At 47.6% G+C, this 24,547-nt stretch overlaps 1 protein-coding gene across 1 annotated transcript in view; it reads left to right on the plus strand.

Annotated features, from left to right (window-relative positions):
• LOC126545384 (uncharacterized) overlaps nucleotides 1-24,547 on the plus strand; it is a 183,841-nt gene that overhangs the window by 43,100 nt on the left and 116,194 nt on the right. The window contains exon 2 of the mRNA XM_050193222.3: nucleotides 18,440-18,727. Coding sequence (XP_050049179.1) covers nucleotides 18,440-18,727 — 288 coding nt within the window. The remainder of the gene's footprint in view (nucleotides 1-18,439; nucleotides 18,728-24,547) is intronic.

The raw sequence follows: 24,547 nt of genomic DNA on the forward strand, positions 1-24,547 counted from the left end.
CCACCCAGATGACAGAAGCGCGGCAACCGATTGCCTCCGCGACTGAAGAAATAGTCGCCGCTGACGTCACTCAGCCCAGTTCGAAGCGCGTGCTGCCATGTTCTCTGTCGGCAGGTTCACCGGCCATCCGGCTCATGACGTCAGTCTAGAGTGCGCGCCCATTGATGGAAGCTCGTGTGTATCCGTCTTTGAGGGGCAAATGCCGCTGCCTTCTAAAGTTGTACCCGACTATAGACGAAACGGTGATAGCCTGCACGCAAAGGCGGCTCCGGCTACTCCTAGTCTCATGAAGAGTTCGTGTTTTACACATATATATTGTCCTTAAACTCTTCCTGCCTAAAATGCGGTATTGATTCACACACAGTAGCTACGTCTGCACCGCTTAATGGCTTGCCGCATAATTATGTTGCTGTCTGAAAGTCACTGGAAGTAGTGCAGTTGTATTCGATCCACTTTCATGGATTATTGTAGTTACAATATCGTACTTGAAAGTCACGTTTGTTTCCAAACTATTCCAACCCGATATCCGGAACTAAAGCCTCTGAAGAGCTACCCTTAACAAAAAGTTACGCTACTTAACTTTATTACGTTCTAACGTGTATGAATGCATAAAAGAGCGTCTTGTTAAAAAAGTAGGTGGAACGACAGTGAATATTTAGGGCAAGTTTAATGGCGCATATATCCAAACTGGCGTCATTCTGGAAATTCATTCCAAGTGGATACGTCTTACAAACTCACTGGCTACAATTCGTAAATTGCAATATGTGCCATAAAGTAAATAATTGAAAACATAATTAGTGGATTTTTGTTAATTAGTTTAATATGTGTTTCGATTTCTCGTGCAAGTACTATCCTCCTTTCTCAATAATCTCAAGAGCTAGAATTATGTTATCCGCAACAGGCTATCTTTAAATACCATAAAAATTATATATATATATATATATATATATACACAGTCATTGCATAAGAAGCCAACAAACACTGACACCAAGGACAACATGGGGGAAATTACTTGTGCTTAATAAATGAAATAAAGAAACGATAAATTAATGGAAATTAAAGTGGATGAAAAACCAACTTGCCGCAGGTGGGAACCGAACCGACAACCTTCGCATTTCGCGAAGGTTGTGGGTTGTAACCCCCTCTCTTCTCGTTTATATATATATATATATATATATATATATATATATATACACCAGTTTCGAAATATTAATTCCCGTACTTTGCGGAGAAATGCACTGGCGTTCCGGTTACTTTTCTGCTTCGTTGCATAAAAGGATGTTTTTCTAAGAAAGTATGCGGAACGAGAGCATTTTTGCCGCACGTTTGACGATGCATATCTCGTAAATGGTGTCATCCACACAATATTTTTCAAGTGGATATGCCTTGCAGTCTCACCCGCTAGAATTTGTAAATTGCAATACGTGCTATAAGGTAATTAACTCAAAGCGTAATTAGTTGTAATTATTTAGTAGTAGTCTTAATTAGTGTTAGTTATGGATTTTTTAGCAAAGTATTGTCCGCCTCTTCGAGTAGACCGGCCCATGAACTTGAATTGTGCTATCTACCGCAGGCAATTTTAAAAACATCTTGAAAGTGTTCGCTGAAGCACCCTGTATATGAAGCATATCGCAACATGAAAAAAATCATAGGTCCAGCTGAAGCTGGGCTATTCACTTGACCACTTGTTTTCTTGGAGTGCATTATTATTATTATTTGTTTTGAACACATATACACATATACACAGGTATCAGGAAAGGGAGAGCGAGGAGCAGGCTGGCAACTGCCACCGGAAGGGGCACAACGCCTGCCTACTCCTCTGAAGGGAGGTGACAGCAACACAGAAATGGAAGATAGGAAGGAGGCAAGGAAAAAGGAAAGTGGAAAGGAGAGCAACAGGACAAATCTAAAGACCAAAGTAGAACACTGCAACAGGTCAAATCTAAAGACTAAAGTAGAACTCTGCAGCCGGAGTTAAAGTGACGCCGTGTCGAACAGCCTCCACAATTATCAACCACATCCATGGCTAGTTCGCTATGCGGCTAATTGTGTTCTCCACGATGAGAAGCCAAGTAAAGCTGCACGTAATCACCGTTTCACCGGTAGTCGGTTCACAATGTACACTATAAGGTGTTTGAACCCGCCACCTCCCATCTTCGAAGAAAGAAGCGTTAGGGTACAGTACTGATCACACACAGTAGAGTCGGTCACTGAAGGTCACGCTACTACAGAATGTTGAATGTTGATGCTACAAACGTGAACAATGTGAAACAAACGTGAAACGAACACAGTAGAGTCGGTCACTGAAGGTCACGCTACTACAGAATGTTGAATGTTCATGCTACAAACGTGAACCTAAGTTAGTTAGTTCTATAAAGGTTAGTAGGGCGCGATGGGCCTGATCACGTTTAGATGCACAGCCACTGGGGTATAAACATTCCTCGAGTGTCGCACATCGCAGGCCAAGGAGATGATAGTTTCTCACTAGCGACATGCGCTGCGCACTGAAAGCGGGACACTCAAATATAAGGTGCTGAAGTGTCTCGTAGCAGCCACAAGACGTACACAGTGGACTTTCCGCACGCCCTTGTCTGTATAAACGTTCGTGCACGTTCACGCAACCAACCCTCAGCTTGAGCAGTTGTGCTCTAGCGCGACGAGGCAAGCCTCGACCACGAACACGGGGCGGGAACGTTCCATTTGCGACGCGCTGATCTGGATGCTGCTTGAGTAGGTGGCGACGAATCAGCAGACGAGCGTCATCAAGCTTGCACAAGATTTCTGGGCAGTCACAGTTGTTATGAACGCAACTTGAAGCGAGCCGATCAGCCTCTTCATTTCCGGCGATTCCTACGTGGGAAGGTATCCATTGAGCAACGAGAGATACCCCACGTGATGTAATTTTGCTCGCAGAGTCATTAATGCTGCGCACAAGTGGACAATCAAGCTCACTGCGTTGTAACCTGCTAAGGGCAGCACGGGAGTCCGTAAAGATGACAACCTTCGATGTAATTAACTCCTCTTGCACGTATTTCAGTGCAACATTAATCGCTGCTAGTTCCGCAGTTGTTGACGAAGTTGGATGAGGTATTTGAAAGATACGTCGCAGTTGAGTTGAAGGGCAGTAAAAAGCCGCAGAGGCGCCTTGACCGTCGTTGTGTACAGATGCATCTGTGAAAACTTGAAGGTAATCTGGAAACTTTTCGAACAAGTGAGACTGAGCCAATTGGAATATTGCCGAAACAGCCATATCAGACTTTTTGTGCATGTCAGGGATTGTGAGGAAAATGGGGAATACGTGTTTCGTGATACCTTTTGGACGCGGAGACGTATCTGAAGCAGCATGTTCAGAAATCGTAGTGATATCCATAAATAATGCCGCCATTTTTCCCATGCGAGATAATGGGCGGTGAATCAGACGATCAAGGAGCGATTGACCATTCGATGTGCGGTGCAGACGCTCAATATGATATAGAGCTCTCTGATCTGCTTGCAGCCTCAGGGGTAACTGATGCGCTTCAGTAAGTAATGCAATAGATTGCGCCTCACGAGGTAATCCAAGCATTAGTCGAAGGGCAATGCGATGATCTCGCTCCAGTTGGGCCATCAAACTAGGTGGTATGTTCAAATTGGTAATGCGTACAGCATGCCTGAGAGTGCCATTTTAATTAGAACAGTCAGTCTGTTGTTCTCTTCCTCGCTGTTGAACAAGTGAATCGGGGACATCGGTGGCCGATTTTTACCATGTGATCGCAACTTATTAATCACGATCAAAAAGGAACTGGGATTAAAACATTGGACGCTTAGTCCGAAGGTTAATCGATCAATCTTTCAACTGGGCAATTGATCGAACTAAGTGCGTAAGTAAGTGCTTGCGTGAGCGACACTGTGTGTGCACGTGTGTGCATGTGGGCGTTTCCTTTTGTGTTGTCCTGCCTACATCGGAGGCAGATGTACTGCAAGCATTCGAAAAACGGGAGGCCAGAGAACTGGAACGCGCTATTTATTCCAAGTATACGCGTGAGATAAGAAACAAACAAACCTGTCAAACCAACGGTGCCAGCCTCTTGTAGCCGCCGAAAATGTGGGTTGACCCACGAAGTTTTCTTCATGGGTCAAGTCCTACGTCCCCTGAAAGACAAAATCGTGGAGATTTGATCTACGGCAAACCTGGAATTGCTCTCTACAAACAGACAGGGAAAACGAAGCTCCCATGGAAGAGATTGCCACTGGTAAATTATTTACCTTGCACAGCGAAGAATGCAGGCGTGCCATCACGTGAGTCTTCGGCATCTGGCCTCGTATTCCGTGCTGAACGGCAATCGTCGTTTCCCGGAAAACTCGTTCCCATGGAAAAATTTTCGGAAGACTCGCAGCTTCAACTCTTACCCATTGTCAATTCCATGACATAAAAAAAAGGATAGGGCGTTTTTTTTTTAATTAAGTAAATTAAGAATAGAACATTCATAGTAGATAGCTTGCAACAGGCTTAGACAATTCATTGCGCTGTCACGGATCCAGGGGCGGGAGGTTGTAATGATTCTAATTCAGTTCTCTTCCTCGTCAGTGGTCCGTGCTGTGCTCCGTCCATGCTATAGCTCGGATTGGCTGGTCGTGAGGGTTGGATGATAGGGAAGGAGTAGAATCGAGCCAAAAGAATCGCAATGTTACAGTGGCCCAAGTTTCATTTTGGCAACATTTGAGTGTCTACACAGCGTGGAACGTTATCATTTCAGCCGCGTCCGGGAAACAGCTTCCTTCCTCTCTCAAATATCATGCTTATAGCGCAAGATGTGACGCGTATTTATTGCTGATTTTTATGCGTTAAACGTAAACGCCCCTTTGAAATACGCAAGCATGCATTCCGAACACTCTCTGGCTCACACCCGCGATCGTGGTGCCGTTGAGAGAATGCGGCAATAAAAAAAAAGGGGGGGGGGGACAGAGAAAAAAATTGTTGCATAATACGAGAAGGCCCAAAGCGATTCACGAGGCTTGCTGCTGTCGCCGGGGTGTTGTTAGGTGTAGCTACTCTGGTAGGAGCAGCCAGTGAGCCACCGATGAATAGCAAACGAGGTGGCGATACACTGAGACCCACTTGATAAGATCGCAGCTTTTATTTCCCGCGATGTGACTCCCCCCTTCTCGTGGGCCTCTCGCCGTCGGTGGTGGCGCCGTGCCTCCGCCCGGCTGACTTGGGGCCCACAGATAACGGGAGCCGCATTCCCCCGCCGCCTTTCTTTAGGCGGCTACATTTGCACGGTGCGCTCGGTGACCCCCTTTCCTGTCTCGGTGCTGCGCGCACGCTCTGCTCTTATTCACCGCTGACGTGCTCGTCTTCCCCGCCCTCGGAGCGACGCGCCAGCTTTCCCGCCGCCGATGCTGCTGCTTCCTTTTCAGATAGTTTCGGGGGGCTCCCACCCCTCAGTCCCGTGGGAGGCAATAAATCTTTGCAGGAACGAGATCGAAGCGCGGCTGGGGGCCGTCAGTGGCATTTAAACAATTGGCGTTCTCGAGAAGAGAGGCAGGGACCCTGCGCGTTGCGTGCAGTTTACAATGGGTGGCGAAAACGCGCTCGCCTGCGCTCCGGGAAGGGGAGCAGAGCGTGCGGCGCGCGTTCGCCTTTGCACTCAATTTGGACCCGCTGTTCAGAGTTAATCGGAAATCTTTCCACTTTTTGCTCCATGGCGTTATTGCATAGAGTACCCACTTAATTTTTATTTAGACTTGCTTGGTTGTTGAATAAAAGCGGCGTGTTGAACAGCAATAACGAAAGAAATAATACAAGGAACGACAAAGTAATCGTCACGATGCAAAAATATAAAGCTGCAAATGATGCTGTAGTCCCTCCGCAAACTGCTTTGTTAAGAGGTGTTCAAGGAGAACGCCTTGTGTCCTGAGAGATCGCTCACCCAATTGCTGCATACATATTCACGCAACGCATTCATACGCGAGCAGATCGAATACCGCGTACATAACATGCGCACAGGGTGGTAAAGTGTTTGGTTTATAAGCAGTTACTTTAACTGTTGCGTAACTGCACAGATCTTCACGAACTTGCATCTATGGCGTTCGGCTCCTCTGACGATTGTTACTGCATTTCGGTAAGAAAGCAGGCGATTTTCACTGCGTGCGCCTCTAATAATATGGTGTTGCTGCTTCACATTAGATACAACGAGATAAGTTGCACGCTCTACTTCAAAGGTCTAGAAAACGCATAGCACCTAATTGTGGCAAAACACCAACTTATGCCGCAATGCTATAAGTGCCATTAATTATATCCAATGATAGAGTTTGCTAAGCTGCTGCTGATACGCCAGCAAATATTTGAGTCACTAAAACTGATCGCTTCTTTCCTTCTTTTTCAACTTTTTTTTCTGTGCTGTTGTTCTTTTGTAGTTGGGTATACCAAGTACGACGCTTGTCACCATAGCAACAACCTCCACGAGAAGACTGCCGGTTACGTGTACTCGCAAGCGTATATGGAAGGCGGAAGATAACAGCTGTGAAGCGATTAGCGGCGTTGCGCTAACAGAGTCTGTACCTGTTGCTGGTGGAGGCGCAAAATTTGCACACGCCTTTATCCGACACATTGCAACCCTCTGGATCTTTCATAACTGAATAATCGTACACACTGAATGTGTGTGCGATTACCCCCCCCCCCCCCCCCCCCCCTTCGTCCGAATTCGCCAGTGCACTTACTGCGCACTAGAGATTGCAAGGGGCTCGAGCGAGCGTCTAGTTAGTCGTCTTCATTCAAGCGCCTCTACTGACGGCGAGAGAGAGAGGGCCGCAACTGCCGGGGTAGGAAAACCGGCGAGAACAGTGGCTTGGAAGGGCGCGTCTGAAAGCAACGCCGCTTCCCTCCGCCTTGTAGCCCATGTAGGCACCCGTGAATACCAGCGCTCCGAAGGAGCCAGGAGGCTGCTGGCAGCGTGCTCGTATACGTGGCTTCCGGAGTGAAAGTACACGGGCCCAGTGCCCCGTGGCCAGCTGCGTCTGTAGTTTCTTGTTACTTCTTTCGCCGGTGTCCCAAGGGAAAGAACTTCTCGGAAACGGCAGGCTAAACGAAGGCCTGCAGTGAAACACAGACGTGGCTGAAGCGCGTAGGAGAAACCGCGAACACGTGCTCGAGTGCATCAAAATGGGTCTTCGTTAAACGATCCGAAAGCCGGCGGGGGCCTGCAGGCGATTCCCTGTAAAACCACATCCGTCGCGTTAAGAGTAGTAAGGTGGCGGTGGGGGTACATCCCATCTGAAAACAAAGTCGTTCGATTCCGAAGAGAGTGTGGCACCCAACAGGAAGGGACGGACTCTGACGCCGTTTTGAGTCAAGTTTGTTTATTTTTCCTCGGTTCATTCTCTTCATGTGAGGGTACATGAAAAGAAAAAGAGAGAGAAAAAAAAAACACGTTCTGGCAGCGGGAGAGGGCTCGGTGGCCACGGTTTATGGCTGTGGAGTGGAGCCACGGCACTGAAGGAATACGCGGCTGTTGCTCGTTCGCTGCAGTGGTTCGTTGTTATTTGCATCTTCGTTCCTCTGGAAGTGAAGAGGCAATAAATTACCTTTCACGACAGATATGCGCGGTGTCTAAAGACAGCGTTTTTCGTGGTCTTCCTTCGGTTCCAACAGCTTTACGACTTTTCTATGTTAAACATTGGGTTCTTTGTTTGCCTTAGGGCTTCCCTTTATAACTGTGATTAGGTGCTTGCAAGAAGCTTGCTTTGCTTACACACGCAGGGAAACACTCCCAAGGGTAGTGCAATGAACGTATGGTGGATACGACGCTCTTCAGGTGCAATATTGACAGGGCTAACATGAGATGCAATGCTGTACAAACTGCAAGTAAAGCTTCTTTCACATCGTGGGGACATCTGCAGCAAAACAGTTCGGGTAATACGCGAGCGAAATTGACCGGATTTCTACTTATATCTGTAGCTTGCCACAAGCATTCTTTTTTTTTTTCCTCAGAGCTGCGACATCCCAGAGCGTTCGAACATTACCGGCGGCAGGCACTCAACGCTGCCCATGTAGCATTAAACACATCGCGAACACTTCATAGCAAATGCTATGTCACCGGGAACCACAGCGTTGTCATTACACCTTAGCACCGGGCGTCTGATTTTGCTTTCAGATATGCGTAGCGGGCCCACTGCTACTTCGCAAACGTTAGGTCACGATACTCTAGCGATTTCGGACGCACAAGGATGCCACATAGGCATTATGAATATTTTCCACGAGTGCACTAGCTAAAGACGACTGGGCTGTGCGACCGCCTTTAACTGCACGGTGAATGCTGTTGTGTGCGTGTGCGCGCGTCGATTCTTATTTCTTTCTTTCTACTTTTTTTTAATTTTTCTTTCATCTTTTCATCTAGCATGCTGCTACCTGGCTAACCTTCCTGCCTTCTCTTCTCTCTCTCTCCATCGTAACACAACGAGATTTGAATTCGCCCGCTGTCTGTGGGCCATGCCCCTTGCTGAAACTTCAGTACGCTCCGTTTGACTTGCCCGCGTTATCAGGTGGCCTTAACCAAATGTGCAAACGGCTCGGCGAGCGCGCAAGCTTTGGCGTCACCGTGTTGTTTACAGAGGCTTGCGTTTGTTTTCCGCCAAGAGGTGGGGTAATATGTCTCCTCATGCACGGAGATTCGGACATGGCGGGGCAATTAACACGGACACGCTTGGCGCCTCTGCTAGCCTATATATATATAGTATATTTATACACTGGCTGCGATGCTCCAACAGAAGAGTAACCCCACTTTAATTACATCCTGCAAGCGTCCAGCAGGTGAAAGCAGTTGTCAGCAAGACAGGTCGTCACGGGCGCTAACCGGCCGCCTGTACGGCGCGGCTGCCGCGGGGCGCGCAGAAAGCAGCTGTCGCGCGCGCAATGCCACCTCCCCCCTAACTACCCCCCCGTTTTATTTCTTTGGCTTCTTGATGATTTTTCGTTATTATCTCTTGTGTGTAGCCACGGCGGCTGCAGATGTTTCACGCGAAATTAACCTCGAAAACCACTTGCATGAAGAAACATCGGTTTCATCCATATATGAACGCGAAATTCTGCGTGCAGACGCTTTTCGACTACCATTGACTTGAGGCCGGAAACATGCGACATTTAGAAGCTTTATATCCTTGCAAAACTACGTTTGTGCTGGCTTTTTTGTGAGAAAGCTTTTTTTTTCGGCGCCAAATTATAGAGAATTTCTCTTGATTTGGTATGAAAAAAACAAAAACACAATTTTTTTCAGTTTCGAGTGGCACATTTCTCTAGGTTTACAGACAACTGAATGTATATACAGTTGCCAACAAATGAAATGGGCTACTGGAAACACCCGACCAGCCACACAATAGTTATGTGCCTGTGTTTGCAAGCTTTTTTTTTTCTATATGGCAAATCTTATGTGGCGGTTGTGAGCTCGCATTCGATAATAGCGTGCCACCCGAGGTAGTAAGTAGGCTTCGCAATGTACATCACGTAATGCAGCCAAAGTCATGCTCTGCAAATATTGTGTGTTATTTTTCAGGAGATTTAAACACAGCGTACAATTCGATGCTTACGTGGAGCTTAGTATCGTTTAGGCATTAAACCTCTCCGTGAATAAGATGTTCAAGTAAGCAAAAAGCAGAACTTTGAACTCGAAACGGCAGTTGACGAAGTACAAGATGGGAGGGGGTTAGCAGGTCGCAGGGCAGGCAGCTGGCGGCCACATTTTCAAATCCCGTCACGCCTATCTAGACGTTCGGCTGACGAGCCTGTCGTTACATTAACCCCTTAACGTCAATGGGACACATGTGTCCCTAAAACTGCAACATGTCTTGATAAATACGTTTTGCCCCTAAAGACATGCATACTGGCGGCAATTTACAAAACCAGCGATCTTCCGTTATCGAAATATTTGAGTTCGGTTCCATGACAAAACGCTGACGAAACGTTGGTGGAGTCGCGCCACAAAAGGGTTCTTTACTGACGCTGAATTATCTCCTTGTTTTGCAAATTTTTCTAATCAATATAAAAATATAATGTGCGGAATATAAGGTGCAGTGATGAAGGCTTTTTAACAAATCAAGATTCGTGAACTTAAACGAGTATGAACTACTTCTTTAGCGAGAAATGGGCGTTGGGACATCATGTGTGTCCCAGTGTAACGTGACGGAATGCTGGAGGCCAATTGGCGGCGTTCGCGTCGCTTGGGGTGGCACTTTTATGTTTTAATGGCCGCTTGAAATGAACAAATATGCTTTGCGCATTTACGTGTAGCCTGGTTTACTATATAAAACTACTTTTTTCCAGAATTATGCCAGGAAAACGCAAATTCCTTGTATCAGAAGAAAATGATTGTGTCAGATTTTATTTGATGACAGCTACGATGAGTCTGCTTTACAGCTTGAAGATGTTGACAACGTTGGTGCAGAAATTAGCGCAGAACACCCAGAGAAGTAAGAACATTCAAAGTCACCGAAAGAAAGAAAGAGTTAATGTATGTCAGAGAAAATCTCGCAATTGCTGCTCCCGAAGACCATGAGCGCAGTCAGAGTCTTCGAATGGAAGAAGATGTATGGCCAAAACTGAGCGAAACACAGATGATGCCGGCTTGCAACACGAGGAAATAAAGTGTAATCTTCAGTGCAAACAACCGGTGGATATAACACTAAAAATATATTCTGTTGTTATGAAGTTGGAGAGCTTCGTAAAAATGCTTGTGAAGAAAGCACTCGGTATGCTGAGCTAAACGGGAACGTCTTCATAACGTCGGCAGAATAAATCAAGGCTTTTCTAGTTGTCAACCTTTTGATGAACTATCACGTCCTGTCAACTCAAAGAAGATATTCTATGAAGTGAACTGAGAGCCAAAAATGAAATACTTCCTTCGAGTGTTCTTTGAATTCCTGGACATTGGAGTAAACAATGCCAACATTATGTACGTCAGACTGCAACCTGACAAGCCCACTATGCCCGCTCTCACCTTACTGCAGTTCTGCCAAGCAGTTACATGGGTTCTTATTGAAATTTTTTGAGCCATGAGGGGAACACACGTCTCGAGCAGATACGCAGGCGCATGAGAATATACACAAAGCGAAGAGGCCCCCGCACACCAATTACAAAAGCTCCCGCTCAGAAGAGGCGCTGAGATTGTTCCAACTCAAAGCTTGACCTCCCCCCCCCCCCCCCATTCACCTGCAGCAACATTTACAATGTTCACTAGTGCTTCCCTACACCAAGAAATTGCTTAATGAAGTTTTACAGTGGAAGCAAGTAAGGATACTACGTAGATGATCGGTTCTGTTAAGGTACATAGAGACACATATGTCCTAGAGAGCAATACATAAGCTAACAGTAATATGTTTTTGAAAGGTGTCCCATTGCAAAAACTGTTGCACAGAGCGACGAAAGCACAGGATTTAAGGGAGAGAACAAAACACGACAGCCGAGCGTTTTCGCAGGTAAGTCCTGTTCATTCGTGGCTTTGCGCAACGGTTTTAATTATGTACAGCCAACTAGCCCACTCTGTAATTTTCCTTAGCTCCATTACTGTTTGGAAGGCCAAAAGAAAGAAAAATATACAATACATCAATAATTTCTTGGTTCATTGGCTTATGTACCTGAGCGGTTTAAACGCACCAGAACCATCCGACGCATAGCCCCCGTCACAGAAACGCATTTCTCCCCGCCAAGTACTCACTGAATCAAAATGAACATAAATGTACGCGAGAAAGTCTACGATCTTCTTGCGCTCGAAGATCCCTGCGAATGCGTTCAGCGCAACACTACCAGAAATTGCATTGTCTTTTTAACGTGTGTTTTTTTTTTTTTTTTTTTCAGGGCACCGTTTCTTTCAACCTATATCGTTCGCGCCCTAACTACCTGCCGCCGGCAAACACGTATACCTGCGGCTGTATTGAATCTCATAAGCGCTGGTCGAGTCTGCTCCCGGAGGGGATTTCAGTTGAACTTCCGGCTTGCAGGCGCCGTGCACTGTTAGTGCGGTTTTAGGGCTCGAAACAGTGCTGGCCGGAAGGGGAAATATGGGGGAAAGCGCTATAAGAGGCACTAAGCATGGCTCGTGGGGAGCCCGGCTGTGACGAGTGGGGTGCGCCGCGGTGGCAGCAAAAGCAGCAGCAGGCTTCACTGAGCCCGAGACTACGTCAGGCTAATCCGCAGGGCCGAAGTCGCGGCGCTGTCGCTTCAATCGCCCGAAGCAGCCGTCGTCCTTGGCCTGGAGGGGGCGGAGGGTTGGAACAAAAGGCGGTCCACTGGCTCTGTTGTAATTTGTCACGGCCCCTGGGCCGGCAGCTGCGCCTCGGCCTGTACCATATTGTTTTTCCCGTCAACTTTCGTCTGATCGCGCTTCCGGTTCCGCTTCACTCGGCAAACAAGACAGGCGAACCTAATGCATGACACGAAAGAATGTCGCGCAAGATGTGTGTTGATGCAGGAAAGCGTGAGCACCGATTTCTCTCAATTTTCACTGCCTGCGTCGAAGTGTGTGCCTCCTCATTTCGCTCACTCTCCTCTTCTGCTGCTATCCTTTGCGCCTCTTAGCTCGGCAAACGCGTTAGCCATCCTGCCTCCTTCTCTCCATGCTCGCGACGTGCCGTTTCGATGAGGCCGCGAAACGTTTTTGTTTACCTACGAGCGGCGTCAGTGATGGTCCGTTGCGTTGCCGCCTCACAGTGCCTTTGCTTCTTCTCTCATTTTTATACCGCTTGCGCTGTATGCGCTCTAGAGTAACACCAGAAAGTTTCAATTAATATAGCGTATAGAAAGCTAGTCCTAAGGTGCATGGGCTTTAGTAAAACGGCGCTCCGCGACGACGAGAAATCAGCGAGCGAGTCGCGGCTCTATACCATTTGCACGCTAATCTGATGTGAACCCGATTCCGTAATTTTTTAGCGAAGTCTTCTCCGATACCTTTTCGCGCTTCGTAAGTGCTCAGAGCGACGCTCCGCCCACGCTGTCAATGGGATCAGCCGACCTTGAACGGTGGATGATAAGAGTGGCATTGAGTAGAACGCAAGGCATCGCTACAATATCACGGCCCAAGGCTCTGTATTCCTCATAAATAGACTGATATACGGCTGTAGCGCAATGGCTAAACCGGCGGGTGTGTGCTAAATGACGAGCCCGGAATAACTCAGCTCCTCTGTTTCCCTCGCATATTAACATTTGCACACGTCGCCAGCGACAAACCTGATGCGAGACGAAGCGCTAAAGCACATTAGGTTTTGCTGGAACTAATAAAATGATTCGTTTTGTAGGGCTCGACGAATTGGAGTAATACTCGGGCTATGAGAGATTCCGTACATTGAAGGGCTCTGGATAAAATTTGTCGATTTTTCACTGGCAAAGAACGCAAACTGGTGCTTACCTGGTTACCACTGCGGTGAAAGCCAGAAACGTCTAGAAATAATGGAACTATCTTTTTACCATGTTCAACGAACTCTTACCAGCAGCGGCGCAGACACAAAGGCATCCTTATTCAATATGATGATTATCCAAAGCATTCGCACATACGCACAACGGGTGATTGGCAACGAAGCTGGTGGTAAAATGGCAGCACGAGAAATGGGAATAGTAGTGGTAGTAATAGTAATAAAGCTAATGTTTAAAGGTGCCATGAATAATAAACGAGTTATGGATGAATAAAGAGCACGCTTAGTTCAGTGTTCAGTCTACCATAGAAAAACAAAACGAATTTGAAGGGATAGAAAGAAGCAAGAAACAAGAAGGGGAAACAAACCAAGTTTACGTGAAAATCGATAATTGAAACTCGGAATTTGTGTGGTGATTTTAAAGAGAGCACATAAATATTACTGTTAAACTAGCGCGGCAATATATTGTTGTTGTAAAGGAAATCGCACATGGCAAGGCAAACACCCCTGTGGCTGAAGCCCAGAGCCGAGGCTCCGAGAGAAAGGATTATTGGGGAAGTGTGGGAAATGCCGAGGCTCTAAAAACTGACTTTTGAGAAGCCCTTTTCTTTGGATTGAGAATAGAACGGTAGGATAAAACGGAGTGATGAATAGTTTCAGGTTCGTTTGCAAAAATGACTTAGGGGGGACTACTTCAGATCTGAGCTATGCAAATAACGATACTGTGCAGGGATATTTCCTTGTGCCCCTCTTTCTCAAATGCTGAGCCTTGCCGCCTTCGTCGAATCTTTAATACACGGGAAACTCAAATAGCGACATTCTGGCTAATTACGACTTTATGCATTTTAATTCGTCAGTTTGATCCTCGTCTCTACTGTTACGACTTTATTCCTTCGGTATCACGGAAATTTCTGTCTAGGAGCTTATGTAGCTCCCTTGTGTATTTTGCATCGCATGCCGAACGGCTCACACCATCGTCTTACACAAGTAAGCAGTCTGATAAATTCCATGCAATACGCTCAGAAGTCTCACTCTCGCTCTTGTTTTTATTTACGCGTGCAAGACATTACAGATCGAGAGTATCAAATGTATAGAGGGGAACATAGTACAGAGAGAGAGAGAGAGAATAGGTGGAAGGAAAGAAAGCATGAATCTAAGAGGATGCCTCGCTGCGCCTTCTTCAGGGAATGGTTTCATACCTAGGGGCGCCTGTCTACCTGTCGTGCCGAGGAGCGCTGTACAAACAGAATGTGTCTGCGCGTCTTTATTGAGGCCGCAGGTTGGCGACAATGCGTTCGTTATGGAAATTTGGCTCAGCTCATTCTGAGCCAGCAGAACAAGTGGCTTCTAACAACCCGATGGATGTAAGCACTTAGGCGGCAGGCTAAGCTATGCAGCGGCCGTAATCGGCCGATCAGAGTGAGGCAAGGTTTACAACCTACGACATAGAGGTGCCGGTGGGAGAAATAATGACGCCTTTTGTACGCATCTAAGGAAGAATTTGGAGAGCTGTTTAGGACTAATCAGATATTTCTAAAATCTTTCAACAGAAGTGAACATATAGGATACGGTAGAACTGATGGGAATTGAATCGCAAATGAGAAATATTTTGAACATTTGATGAAGTCGACTAGAAAGAAGCATAGCACGTGCAGGCCATGCAAAGTCCACCTTCCTTTGAGAAGTGGCCGGCAAGATTTTCGTTTATGAAGCAACTTCGTTTAGGAAGCATATATAAAGGAAAAGGTACTTTAAAACCTAGCGACCAAATACAAAAATGGGTGAGCTTTCTTTTCTTGCAGAGAGACAGACAGAAAGAGGTAGGAAGCATGCGGGCAACGACGGGAAGGGAAGCGGTAGAAGAAGCAAACAATTTTAGGCACGAAGACTACTGATATCCATTGTATATATAGAGCGAGAGAAGTGATGGTGGATGGAAAGACAGAGAGGTTAACCAGTCTGAGCCCGGTTAACTACCCGCCACTTGGGGAAAGGAGACTGAAAGATCAGCAGATGAAGAAAAATTCACAGTATGCATAGACACGCACGCAATGAAGCGTTCATCGTTGAGTTCGTCACAAGACGGCTTCCTCGACAAGATTCGGCGTGAACGCGCGGACGTGCGCCGCACTATCAAACTCCGCTGGATTCTTCCATCACGCGTTGTAGTCGTCAAAGGCTCATGCGCTGAAGCAGCATTGAAAAAGTGGGGAGGGGGGCGGGAGGAAGTGAAGTATTATGGTAGTTCAGTGTCAGAACACTCCCTTAAATTGCATTTGTAAAGACAACAAGCGACAACTAACGAGAAGGTGCAAATGCACTTAATAAGCCGCAGCGCAGAAAAAACAAAGGACACAGGAAACGTAAAACAGGCTACGTACGAGTGCTGAACTACAAATTGAGAGAGAGGGAGAGAGATTTATTACGAGAGAGAAGCTCAGAGGTCGTCTTGAACACTAACAACTGAGCTTTATTGCTGACGAACCGACATACATGGATACAATATCATCGGTGTGGCGAGCATGTAAAAAACAGCATCAAAAAGCACAGATGTGCTATGGCATCTCTGAACTGTCGTAGTCTATTAAATCACGTGGTCACTTTTATTTATTTATAACTGCGCAGTTTACATACTGCTGCCGAACGAGAGAAAGAAGGAGAGAAAATAAAAAGGCAGGGAAGTCAACCATACACGCATCCGGTTTGCTCCTCTACGCAGGGAATGAAAGGGTTAAGGGATAAAAATAGAGGAAAGAAAGTAGAGTAAACATTGAGAGCGCTGCTTCATCCAGACGTGCATATTGACACCACCAGGTCTGTAGAGGTCGGTTTCCGGTATTGAGATATTGGTTTTCACCGTGGCAAGGAGCTTGAAATTCTTAGGATGCCTTCATTAAAGTATACAGAAAGCAAATAAAGCACTGTCAGTGTATACCTTCGGTGATTTAGTAAGAGCACACGGAAGCGGACTTCATTAATTTTATTAAACATACAACCCTAATCATTTCTCACTTCAGCGCTTATTCACACTTATTAATAAGACCAATAAGTTGGCTAACATTGTTCGCAACAAGACGAAAACCTCGCTATTGGTGGCCTTGTCACAATGGGCGACCTACAAAGTATTATTATTATTATTATTATTATTATTATTATTATTATTATTATTATTATTATTTGGTTTTAGAACATATATACAATGGACAGAGAAGAAAATAAGGGAGAGAAGCAGGCTGGCAACTAACAAAGGCCACATTGCCTGCCTATAAGGTGAAGATAGAAATTGAAGATTCGAAGAAAGGGAGCAAAGAGGAAAGGGAATGAACCAGATCACAGCTCACAAATACTAATATAAAGGAACGACAAATAGAAGTATGGAAGCACAGGAACAGGAATAAATAACTGCAGGTCGTGCTAATCACAAAAGAGACAACGCACGTACGCACGCAAAGAGAGAGAGGGAGAGAGAGAAAGAAAGAGGGCGGCGATTTGCAAACATGTTTTCAACACGTTATTTGGCTACATGTTATTTGGGTGTGAACAAGGAACCCGTACTCAACAAGTGGTGACAAAGCTCTTCGGCTAATAGTTGCGCAACAACGTCTGTCAGCAAAAAACATGTTGAACTAAACGATCGGGGTCTGCTCGGACGCAGCTCTTGTCTCGTCAACATAGCCAGGTGACAAACCCGAAAGTACGTGTCACTCCACCTACTGCGCCGGACCGCATTATGAAAGGAATACAAAAAAAAAAGGAGTGCGGTTATTTCATTTTTACACGAGGAATGAAAAGTACCCCTCAAACAAAGCAAAAAGAAAACAGAAGGAATGATAAAAGAAATGGTCATAGTATCATTGCGCGCCGAGCGCGATGCAAAAATGTAAACCAAGAAAATAACGCGGCCGCACATTTTAGCCAACGCTGTCACTCGTTTTCGTTGCCGAGGCTGTTCAAATGCGTAACATTCCTGCTGTTGCCAACGCTGTTAATTTGTGCAGGATGACAAGTTGTTTGACAACACATGCAGATGTCGACGAACAAAGTGGCTGACCGTTGGGAAGCAAGTTGGTCGGTTGTTCGGAAACATGTTCCACGTGTGTTCCAGTGGAACATGTTGCAAAACAAATCTTAAAGAGGCTTTGACCACTGGAGACATATAAAGCGACGTTCTTGCAAGACCCAGAAAAATTGGATCGAAAATTTCAAGTATGATAGGCTAAAGCTGTCTTAACAAAACGATCGGAATCCCGGCACGAGAGCTGCGGTAACACTGCAGACATATTATTTCACGTAGGGTGTGCTTAGTATTATCAAAGACAGTGCAACTCATACACACGACGCGACCAGTCTGGGCCCGTATTCACCAAGTATAGTACTTGCGCGAACGAGGTTTGAAAGAGAAAGTAAACCATGTTAGTGAACATAAGGAACAAAAAGATTTGTCAATTTGGCTTCTCGTTCAGTAGTCGCGGAGCTATTTTTCGTAAGCGTCGTCCGTGATCGGCCGTGGCCGCTGCGACCGTCTTTTTATCATGCCACTCGTTTTATGAGTGGCCGGCGCCTGAATGATCGGCTGGACACTCTTACGTAAGGGAAGCCCCGCGAATACGAGCTCTGGAGCCGAATTCGCGAAGATTTCCGTTCGTGATCTATCGCCCTATATGGCTGGTCACTTTGGCTAATAATATCTCCATCACCACTATTGACTGGCATCTGCTGTAACGAACAGTTCTACAAGAACTTTTTCAGTACGGGCCCTTCACAAAAAGCTCTTACACCAGAATTATTGGCACGAGAAAATTCCAGTCAATCCTCGTGCTTGACATACTTTAGCGAAGGCGGCCGGCCAATGGCACGAAGCACTTACAAACGAAAAGCTTTGTGAATACAGGCCCTGGCTTTTTGTTGTTGTTGTTAACCCATGGCGCTGTTTTGCCATCATTGTCCCTTGCGCCAGAAGACCCCATATATCATCCCATCATCATTTGCTGACCCTTAAGACACATGCACGTGAGCAACCCGTGGCTTGGAAACTTAAGTGTGGCGTGATCTGCCGGTGCAGCTGATGGGCGGCGGCGGCTCGGGTCACTCTCCGTCTCCTGCCACGGCGGCGTGCTGCGAACCGGCGCGCCCGCTGGTCGGCGAGTCCCCCGGTGCTGCGCCGGTGACGGCGGCCTCCGGGCCCGTGTGCTCACTGCCGGCGGCCGGCTCGTACGACTCGCGCCTGCTGTCCAGCTACCCTCAGCTGGCCACGCCGCGCTTCTACAACGCCGGCTACGGGGACCAGGCGGCCGCAGCAGCTGACTACGCGAACCTTGCCGTCGACTCGTCCGCCTTCTACCCGACACTGGTGAGTCGAGAGACATGTCTATTGCGTGGTCGTCTTGGAAAGATTCCGCGCGCTTGGTTGCGGTCAACTTAGTTGATGCGCTAGCGGAAGCTCTAATGTGGCCTCAGTGAACGTTTGTTAATTATTGCCTATTCTTTCTTTGTTTTCACTCTCATTGCGCGTGATATGCCCACGGTCTCCTGTGAACGTCTTAAGTCGACCAATTTATCCCAATGTATATATCTACTCTTTTTCTTTCCTTTCATTTACCCTAAAGGCCCATCGGTCATTACATAGGGGTGGTAGACATTTTAGTACAATGAACACCGAAAATTTCATGTGCGCAACAAAAATTACCGTGGTACTAAACATTTTGTTCAGTGCTGCTAGAAAACAACTTAGAGAAACACTTGCATAAAGAAGTACAAATACACTTCCTCATTTACAAAGGTAGAAATATACAAGAAAATACTTGCACTGAAGAATACAATACAGCAATTTGGAAAAGCAAACACAGAAGTATAAAAGAATTACTTCAAAACAGCATGAGAATAGAAGTAAAGCATGATGTCAGATTGTAAATTTGATGTCATTTCACAGGGGTGGAAGCAATGCAAGGCATCCTTGTGTTTATGTTAGCGATCTTTTAGTAAGCGAAAGAAATCGGTTTGGTGCTTATGAAACTTTATCTGCATTGACTACGTCAGCTACTGACCTCAACAACTGGTCCCACTCCTGAATTGCCAAGTGGAGGAACAAAAAGCTGTGTAGGTCACTGTGGGCGAAAGGTTGGTGAACTTTGAAAGAGTGGTCCAAGTGCGAAAAGATAATTCCAACAGGAGAAAGTATAAAAGTTAAAGATGTACATTATTACATAAAACGATTTGCATTATACAAGAATATAATTACTGTATGGCCTTCATGTCAGCGGCTACGTGCTAGCCATAGGTGATGATTACTGATAATTATGCACTTTGATGTCTTTTATGTGGTCACATGGTCCGTTATATTTTACCGTAACATCAGTTAAACAGCAGCGTTGCTTTCTATCCTGTTCCCTTCCTCTTATTTCTTAGAAGCGCTGGAAACATTCAATAATGCCAAGTTTCCAACTAGCCCTACCTTCTGCATTAGAAAGGAAGAGGTGCGAGGACTGATGCGCTCTTGGATCCCGATCACACAACGTGATCAGTTCACTCTGAATTGAATCACTCTGGTAATTCGTGACGTGTAAGGGAGAGAAAGCTTTCGCTGCTGGCCTCGGGATTACGTAAAAAAGGTTAAGCGTTACCTGAAAGAAACTAGGCAGTCCAGAACCAGGTATCACCATAAAGAGCTAAAGAATGGTCTTGACTTGCAGGCGCAACACATACGATAATGCGTGGCAGGTACCATTACGCGACATACTGAACAAATGACAGAAATCGTCTTAAAATGCGGCCCATACGTGGGGCCATGTGTTTATTTACTGCAAAGCTTGCGGAACACAGCATGCTGCATCCAGACGCTGAGACATTGTTTCATAGTACAAAGGCTGCTCTTGACAAAGTTACCTTTTCGAACTATTCAGTCGCGCCGGACGGACTAGATGGAGTGCATACACATCTAGCCCAGAGCGTATACCCGCGCCTCGCGTGTACGTATACCGACAACCAGTGGGGGCTTGCCGGGTGGCAGTGTAGGAAGCCCGATATCCGCTTCGATACGCAGTCGGCGCTTTCTGACGATATTCCCACGACGGCTACACGCACGGTTGTAATGTGGGTATCTACAGAGCGTGAGCAAATAAACCCTCTTCCGGCTTCGCCGTAGTACACACCGCGGTGCGCGATCCTCAATGAAAAACCTGCCCGATGGTGGTGTCGGTGATGGTGGTTGCGGCGGCACCGGTCAAAGAGCAGGCGGCGTATGGCTCGCGTGGCCGTATACCTTAATCCGCCGGGTATTAGGGGCCGGGCGAGACCAGAACAACGCGCGCGGTGCTGCTCACGGCGGCCGCAATTAGTCGACAGCGCCGCGCGGCGGAGGCCTCGTCTCGCCTTTACTGCCGCGCGCGGTTACTCCGGCCGAAAAACACTTGTGCTCCGGGGAACCTGACCGCATGCACATCCTGTTGCGCAAAGTGTCCGGTCCTCGTTAAATGCGCTCGTAAAAAGTCATTGCACTCGCCGCACGGCCCTGCAGCGATGATCGGCGGGATTGGTCCGCTCCCTTTGTCCGCCGCGCACCCCCGCAGGTGAGTCGTCGCCGCTTACCGGGTCACCAGATGCGCATGTTCCGGGCCCAAGAGATCAGCGCCGACCGGGGGCTTACGAGCCACACGGGCGCGTTGCCCCTATAACGCGCCCTTGTTGAGCCATTTGGTGGGGTTTAAGCAGGCCGCGTGCTTGCGGTTCGCCTCACTCGCCGCGTAACGAGTTCAGTGATTGAAAAGCAGAGGAGTAAGAAAAGAGCCGACGAATAGCTCGTTGACCTGCCTTTGTTACCCGGCAGGGATAAGAATGAGTGAGCGCCTTCTCGCATTTATCTCTTTCGCCCATCTCGTGCACTGTCATCGAAAGGAAGGAGTCGCCGCAGCAGCGCGTATAGCTTCGGTATTTAAAACCACTCAGGGAGCTGTTGTTGACGGCTTACAATATGTCACCCTGTTGCATTACATCTCGTGTTCCCGTTGGGGTCAGTGCATCAGGTCCCCAAGCGAGATTAACGCTGCTTGGGCGGTTCTCAGAAGAGACGGAACACAGTCGCTACAGGCGTGTGTGAGGAGGGAGCAGGGATTTTCAGAGATGAAACTTGAGACGAGTGAAGCATTTTCTAGTTTTTGACACCTGGTGCAATAGTTCCTGATGGCCGCCATCAAATCTACATGCTCAGACCGATTTGTGCCTATATTTTAATCAAAGTGATCACTTAGCTTATGGGTGCAAAGTTGGCATGCAGTTGAGTTGCACTTGATGCAATTTACACCCGCTACATTGGCGACAGTGAACCTCCATACACGCTGCGCTCTCGCTTTTGCAGCAAATATATGATGCGCCCCGTCCTTCGGGAATGTTTGCTTGCTGCTGGGGCGGCTTCATGTCCGATCGAGTATAGGGCCACAGGGTGCACATGATCCGCAAAAATAAACGAAGTGTTGCTGAAGGGAAAGTTATTGGGGTATAGAGGGTGCAAAAGTCTGCGTTCTGCAACACGTATACAGGTGTTGCTGCAATAGCGAAAAACAAATATGTACAGGTGTGCAGTTCTTCATCTTAAAGATTCGCCAAGCAAAGCCGAACCGCAAATTCGCATCACGACAAGGAAAACTAGGCACTATACAGGCTGCGCTTGTACAGCACCGTTTACACAGGCGGGTGAGCGCAACGCGAAAGATATTTCGACAGGCAGGCAGGCAGACAAGCAGGCACGCAGGAAACGTAGTGGAGGCGTCAAGCGGCCCGTGGAAGCAGCTAGCCGCGCACCAGCGGATATTGTGGGCCGCAGTAAAGGAGTCGTGCAGGTCGTAACCGTGGCGAAGTCCCTTGTTCGAGTCGCGGCTCGCGCTGCCGCGGGCGACCGTCACTCGTCGGCTGCCTGCGGAGGCGCGCTAAGCCCGGCCGCTGTAGCGCCGCAGAATGGCAGGGCGACGTTTTCTTTCGGCGCCGGGAGTAGAAGGAGACGAACCACTACTACTACTAATAATAATAATACATATAAAAAAAACGTGGTGGCCCCCTCCTCGGCAGGCACGTCTACAAACACGTCGCGGCCGTAAACAGACGCCGATCCGCTGACAACAAGCCTTGCAGAGGCGGGCGTTTTGTTTGCTTTGCGGCGGTTTCTCGCTTGTCGGCTTTCCGATTAAGCGCACGGCGGCGAGGCGGCCCCTGGCAACCCCGGGACGGGGCGCCGCCGCAAGCGTGCTTTATGCGCCGCGGCGCTGCGCCCGGGGAGCAGCGAGCTGTCATTGAGCGCAACCTGGCTCGCAGCGGGCGCCTCCTTTCCATCGCGGCCCGAGACGTCTGGTTCCCCGACTGCCGCGTTGCTAAACTCAGGGCGCCGTGACATCTGACATGGCTTGAAACAATCCGTCTGCTGCCTGTTCCCTCTGTCATTGAACCTTCCCTCTCGCGCGCGCATGCCCGTGCGTTTTCTTCTTCTTCTTTGTCGGTCAGCGTCGCCTCGGCCGCGCATCAGTGTCAGGTGTCATTGCTTTCGTTTTGTGCTGCTCGCAAATGAAGTCGGAGCACGGAGGCGCGCGCTGCGTGCGTACTCGCCGCGCGGCCGACTCGTATTCCGGATCCGGCCTGGCAGTGTTGACTGACAGCGGCCCTTGTCTTTTCCTTTCCGGGCGCGCCTCACGTGGTCAGGGAGGAACGCTGCAGAAATGACACGCACTGTGCGCGCGCGAGTCTATTTTGGCTGTGCACCTCGGCCCGCGCGCCGCAGTGGCCGCCGGCGCGGCCGGGCGCGCTCGCCCGCACGGCAGGTCGTGCCGCGGCCGGGTTTGCAGCCCTCGCGTCGCGGGCCAGGGAGGGGCTGGTTAATTGGATAATGGACTTGTCGCGTTGCGTCGCGGTTCCTCGGAGCGCGGCTACGGCGATTCCTGAAAAGTGCGAAGGCGGCATGATGCCTTCCGGCTTGACGGCGGGCAACAAGCTGTGGAGCCGCTCCGTCGGACGCTATACCATCGAGAAATTAGGCCCCTTTTGCTCGGACTCTTAAAGTGGGCAAACAGGGCGATGCTCAAATATAAGGAATAGGAGTTGTATCGCTCCTTTTGTTTGCTATCGGGCCAAGAACGTCGACGTTTTCGAGACAATCACAGTCATATTATGGGTGTGAAGCGCTTTCGATGTCGCTGCTGATTGCAGCTAAATGAGAAAGTTTTCGCAGTTGCGCTGACGTGAGAGCCGGTCAACTTGTGACACTTTAACGAGGCCTAATCGAACTGTAGCTTGATGAGACTACCAATATATTTTTGTTTCTCGCCATAATTAAAGTTGGACACGAAATAACCTGATCTCATCGCACAGTCACGAGAAACATAGCGATAGTCTGAGAAGACGGCTTCCCAGAACATTGAAAATTATAAGCATTCAAGTTTGAGCCTCAACGATAATTAAAGTCACTCCTAATACGAATGTGCATTCTTACGAGGCCATGGAAAAAAGTAAAGTGAGAGAAAGAAAAGACGGACCTTTTGGTACGTTTGTAAGCTACGTTGAAAAATCGCGTAAATGATTACTGTATGTGCGTGCCTGAAAACTTATTTTCCGAATAATGAGGAAGAAATATCTACAGGGCTACAGTATGGGTTTGACAATGCGAATTTCCGAGGAGAGGGAGAATTATTCTTTATAGATCGTAACGTTAGGTTGTCCATTCCGCCAAAGTTGAGTGACGATAGAAACTTCGTAGTTTTATTGCAGCGTCTGCGGCTTGGCGCAGCATTTAGGCGTCAGTTTTTACAGAGGATTCAATACGCTACTAATCCGCAGTACTATTATGGCCAAGCTGAAGAAGATGTACAATATCTCCTTCTCTAGTGTCCGCGACACGATAGCGCGCGGCGAAGACCGAAGGCCGATTTAATTTTGTTAGACCGTAGACCTATCACTCTGAAAGAAATACTTAGCCCGTGGCCAACACTAGCGCTACAGAAAAGAGCACATGTGGCTTTTAAAATATGTTTGTAAAAAACAAATATATTAAGTTCTGACTAAAGATGTCGTGGTTGATCCCACTATTAGTTTTTTTTTTTTTGAATATCGCAATTTGTATAGTATGTTGTATGCGTGTAGCTCACATCTGGCGTTGTTATATGTTGTTACGTGTCGTTTTGCCTGGATATAAACT

Source organism: Dermacentor andersoni, chromosome 1 (genome assembly GCF_023375885.2).
Source record: "Dermacentor andersoni chromosome 1, qqDerAnde1_hic_scaffold, whole genome shotgun sequence".
Taxonomy (NCBI): Eukaryota; Metazoa; Arthropoda; class Arachnida; order Ixodida; family Ixodidae; genus Dermacentor; species Dermacentor andersoni.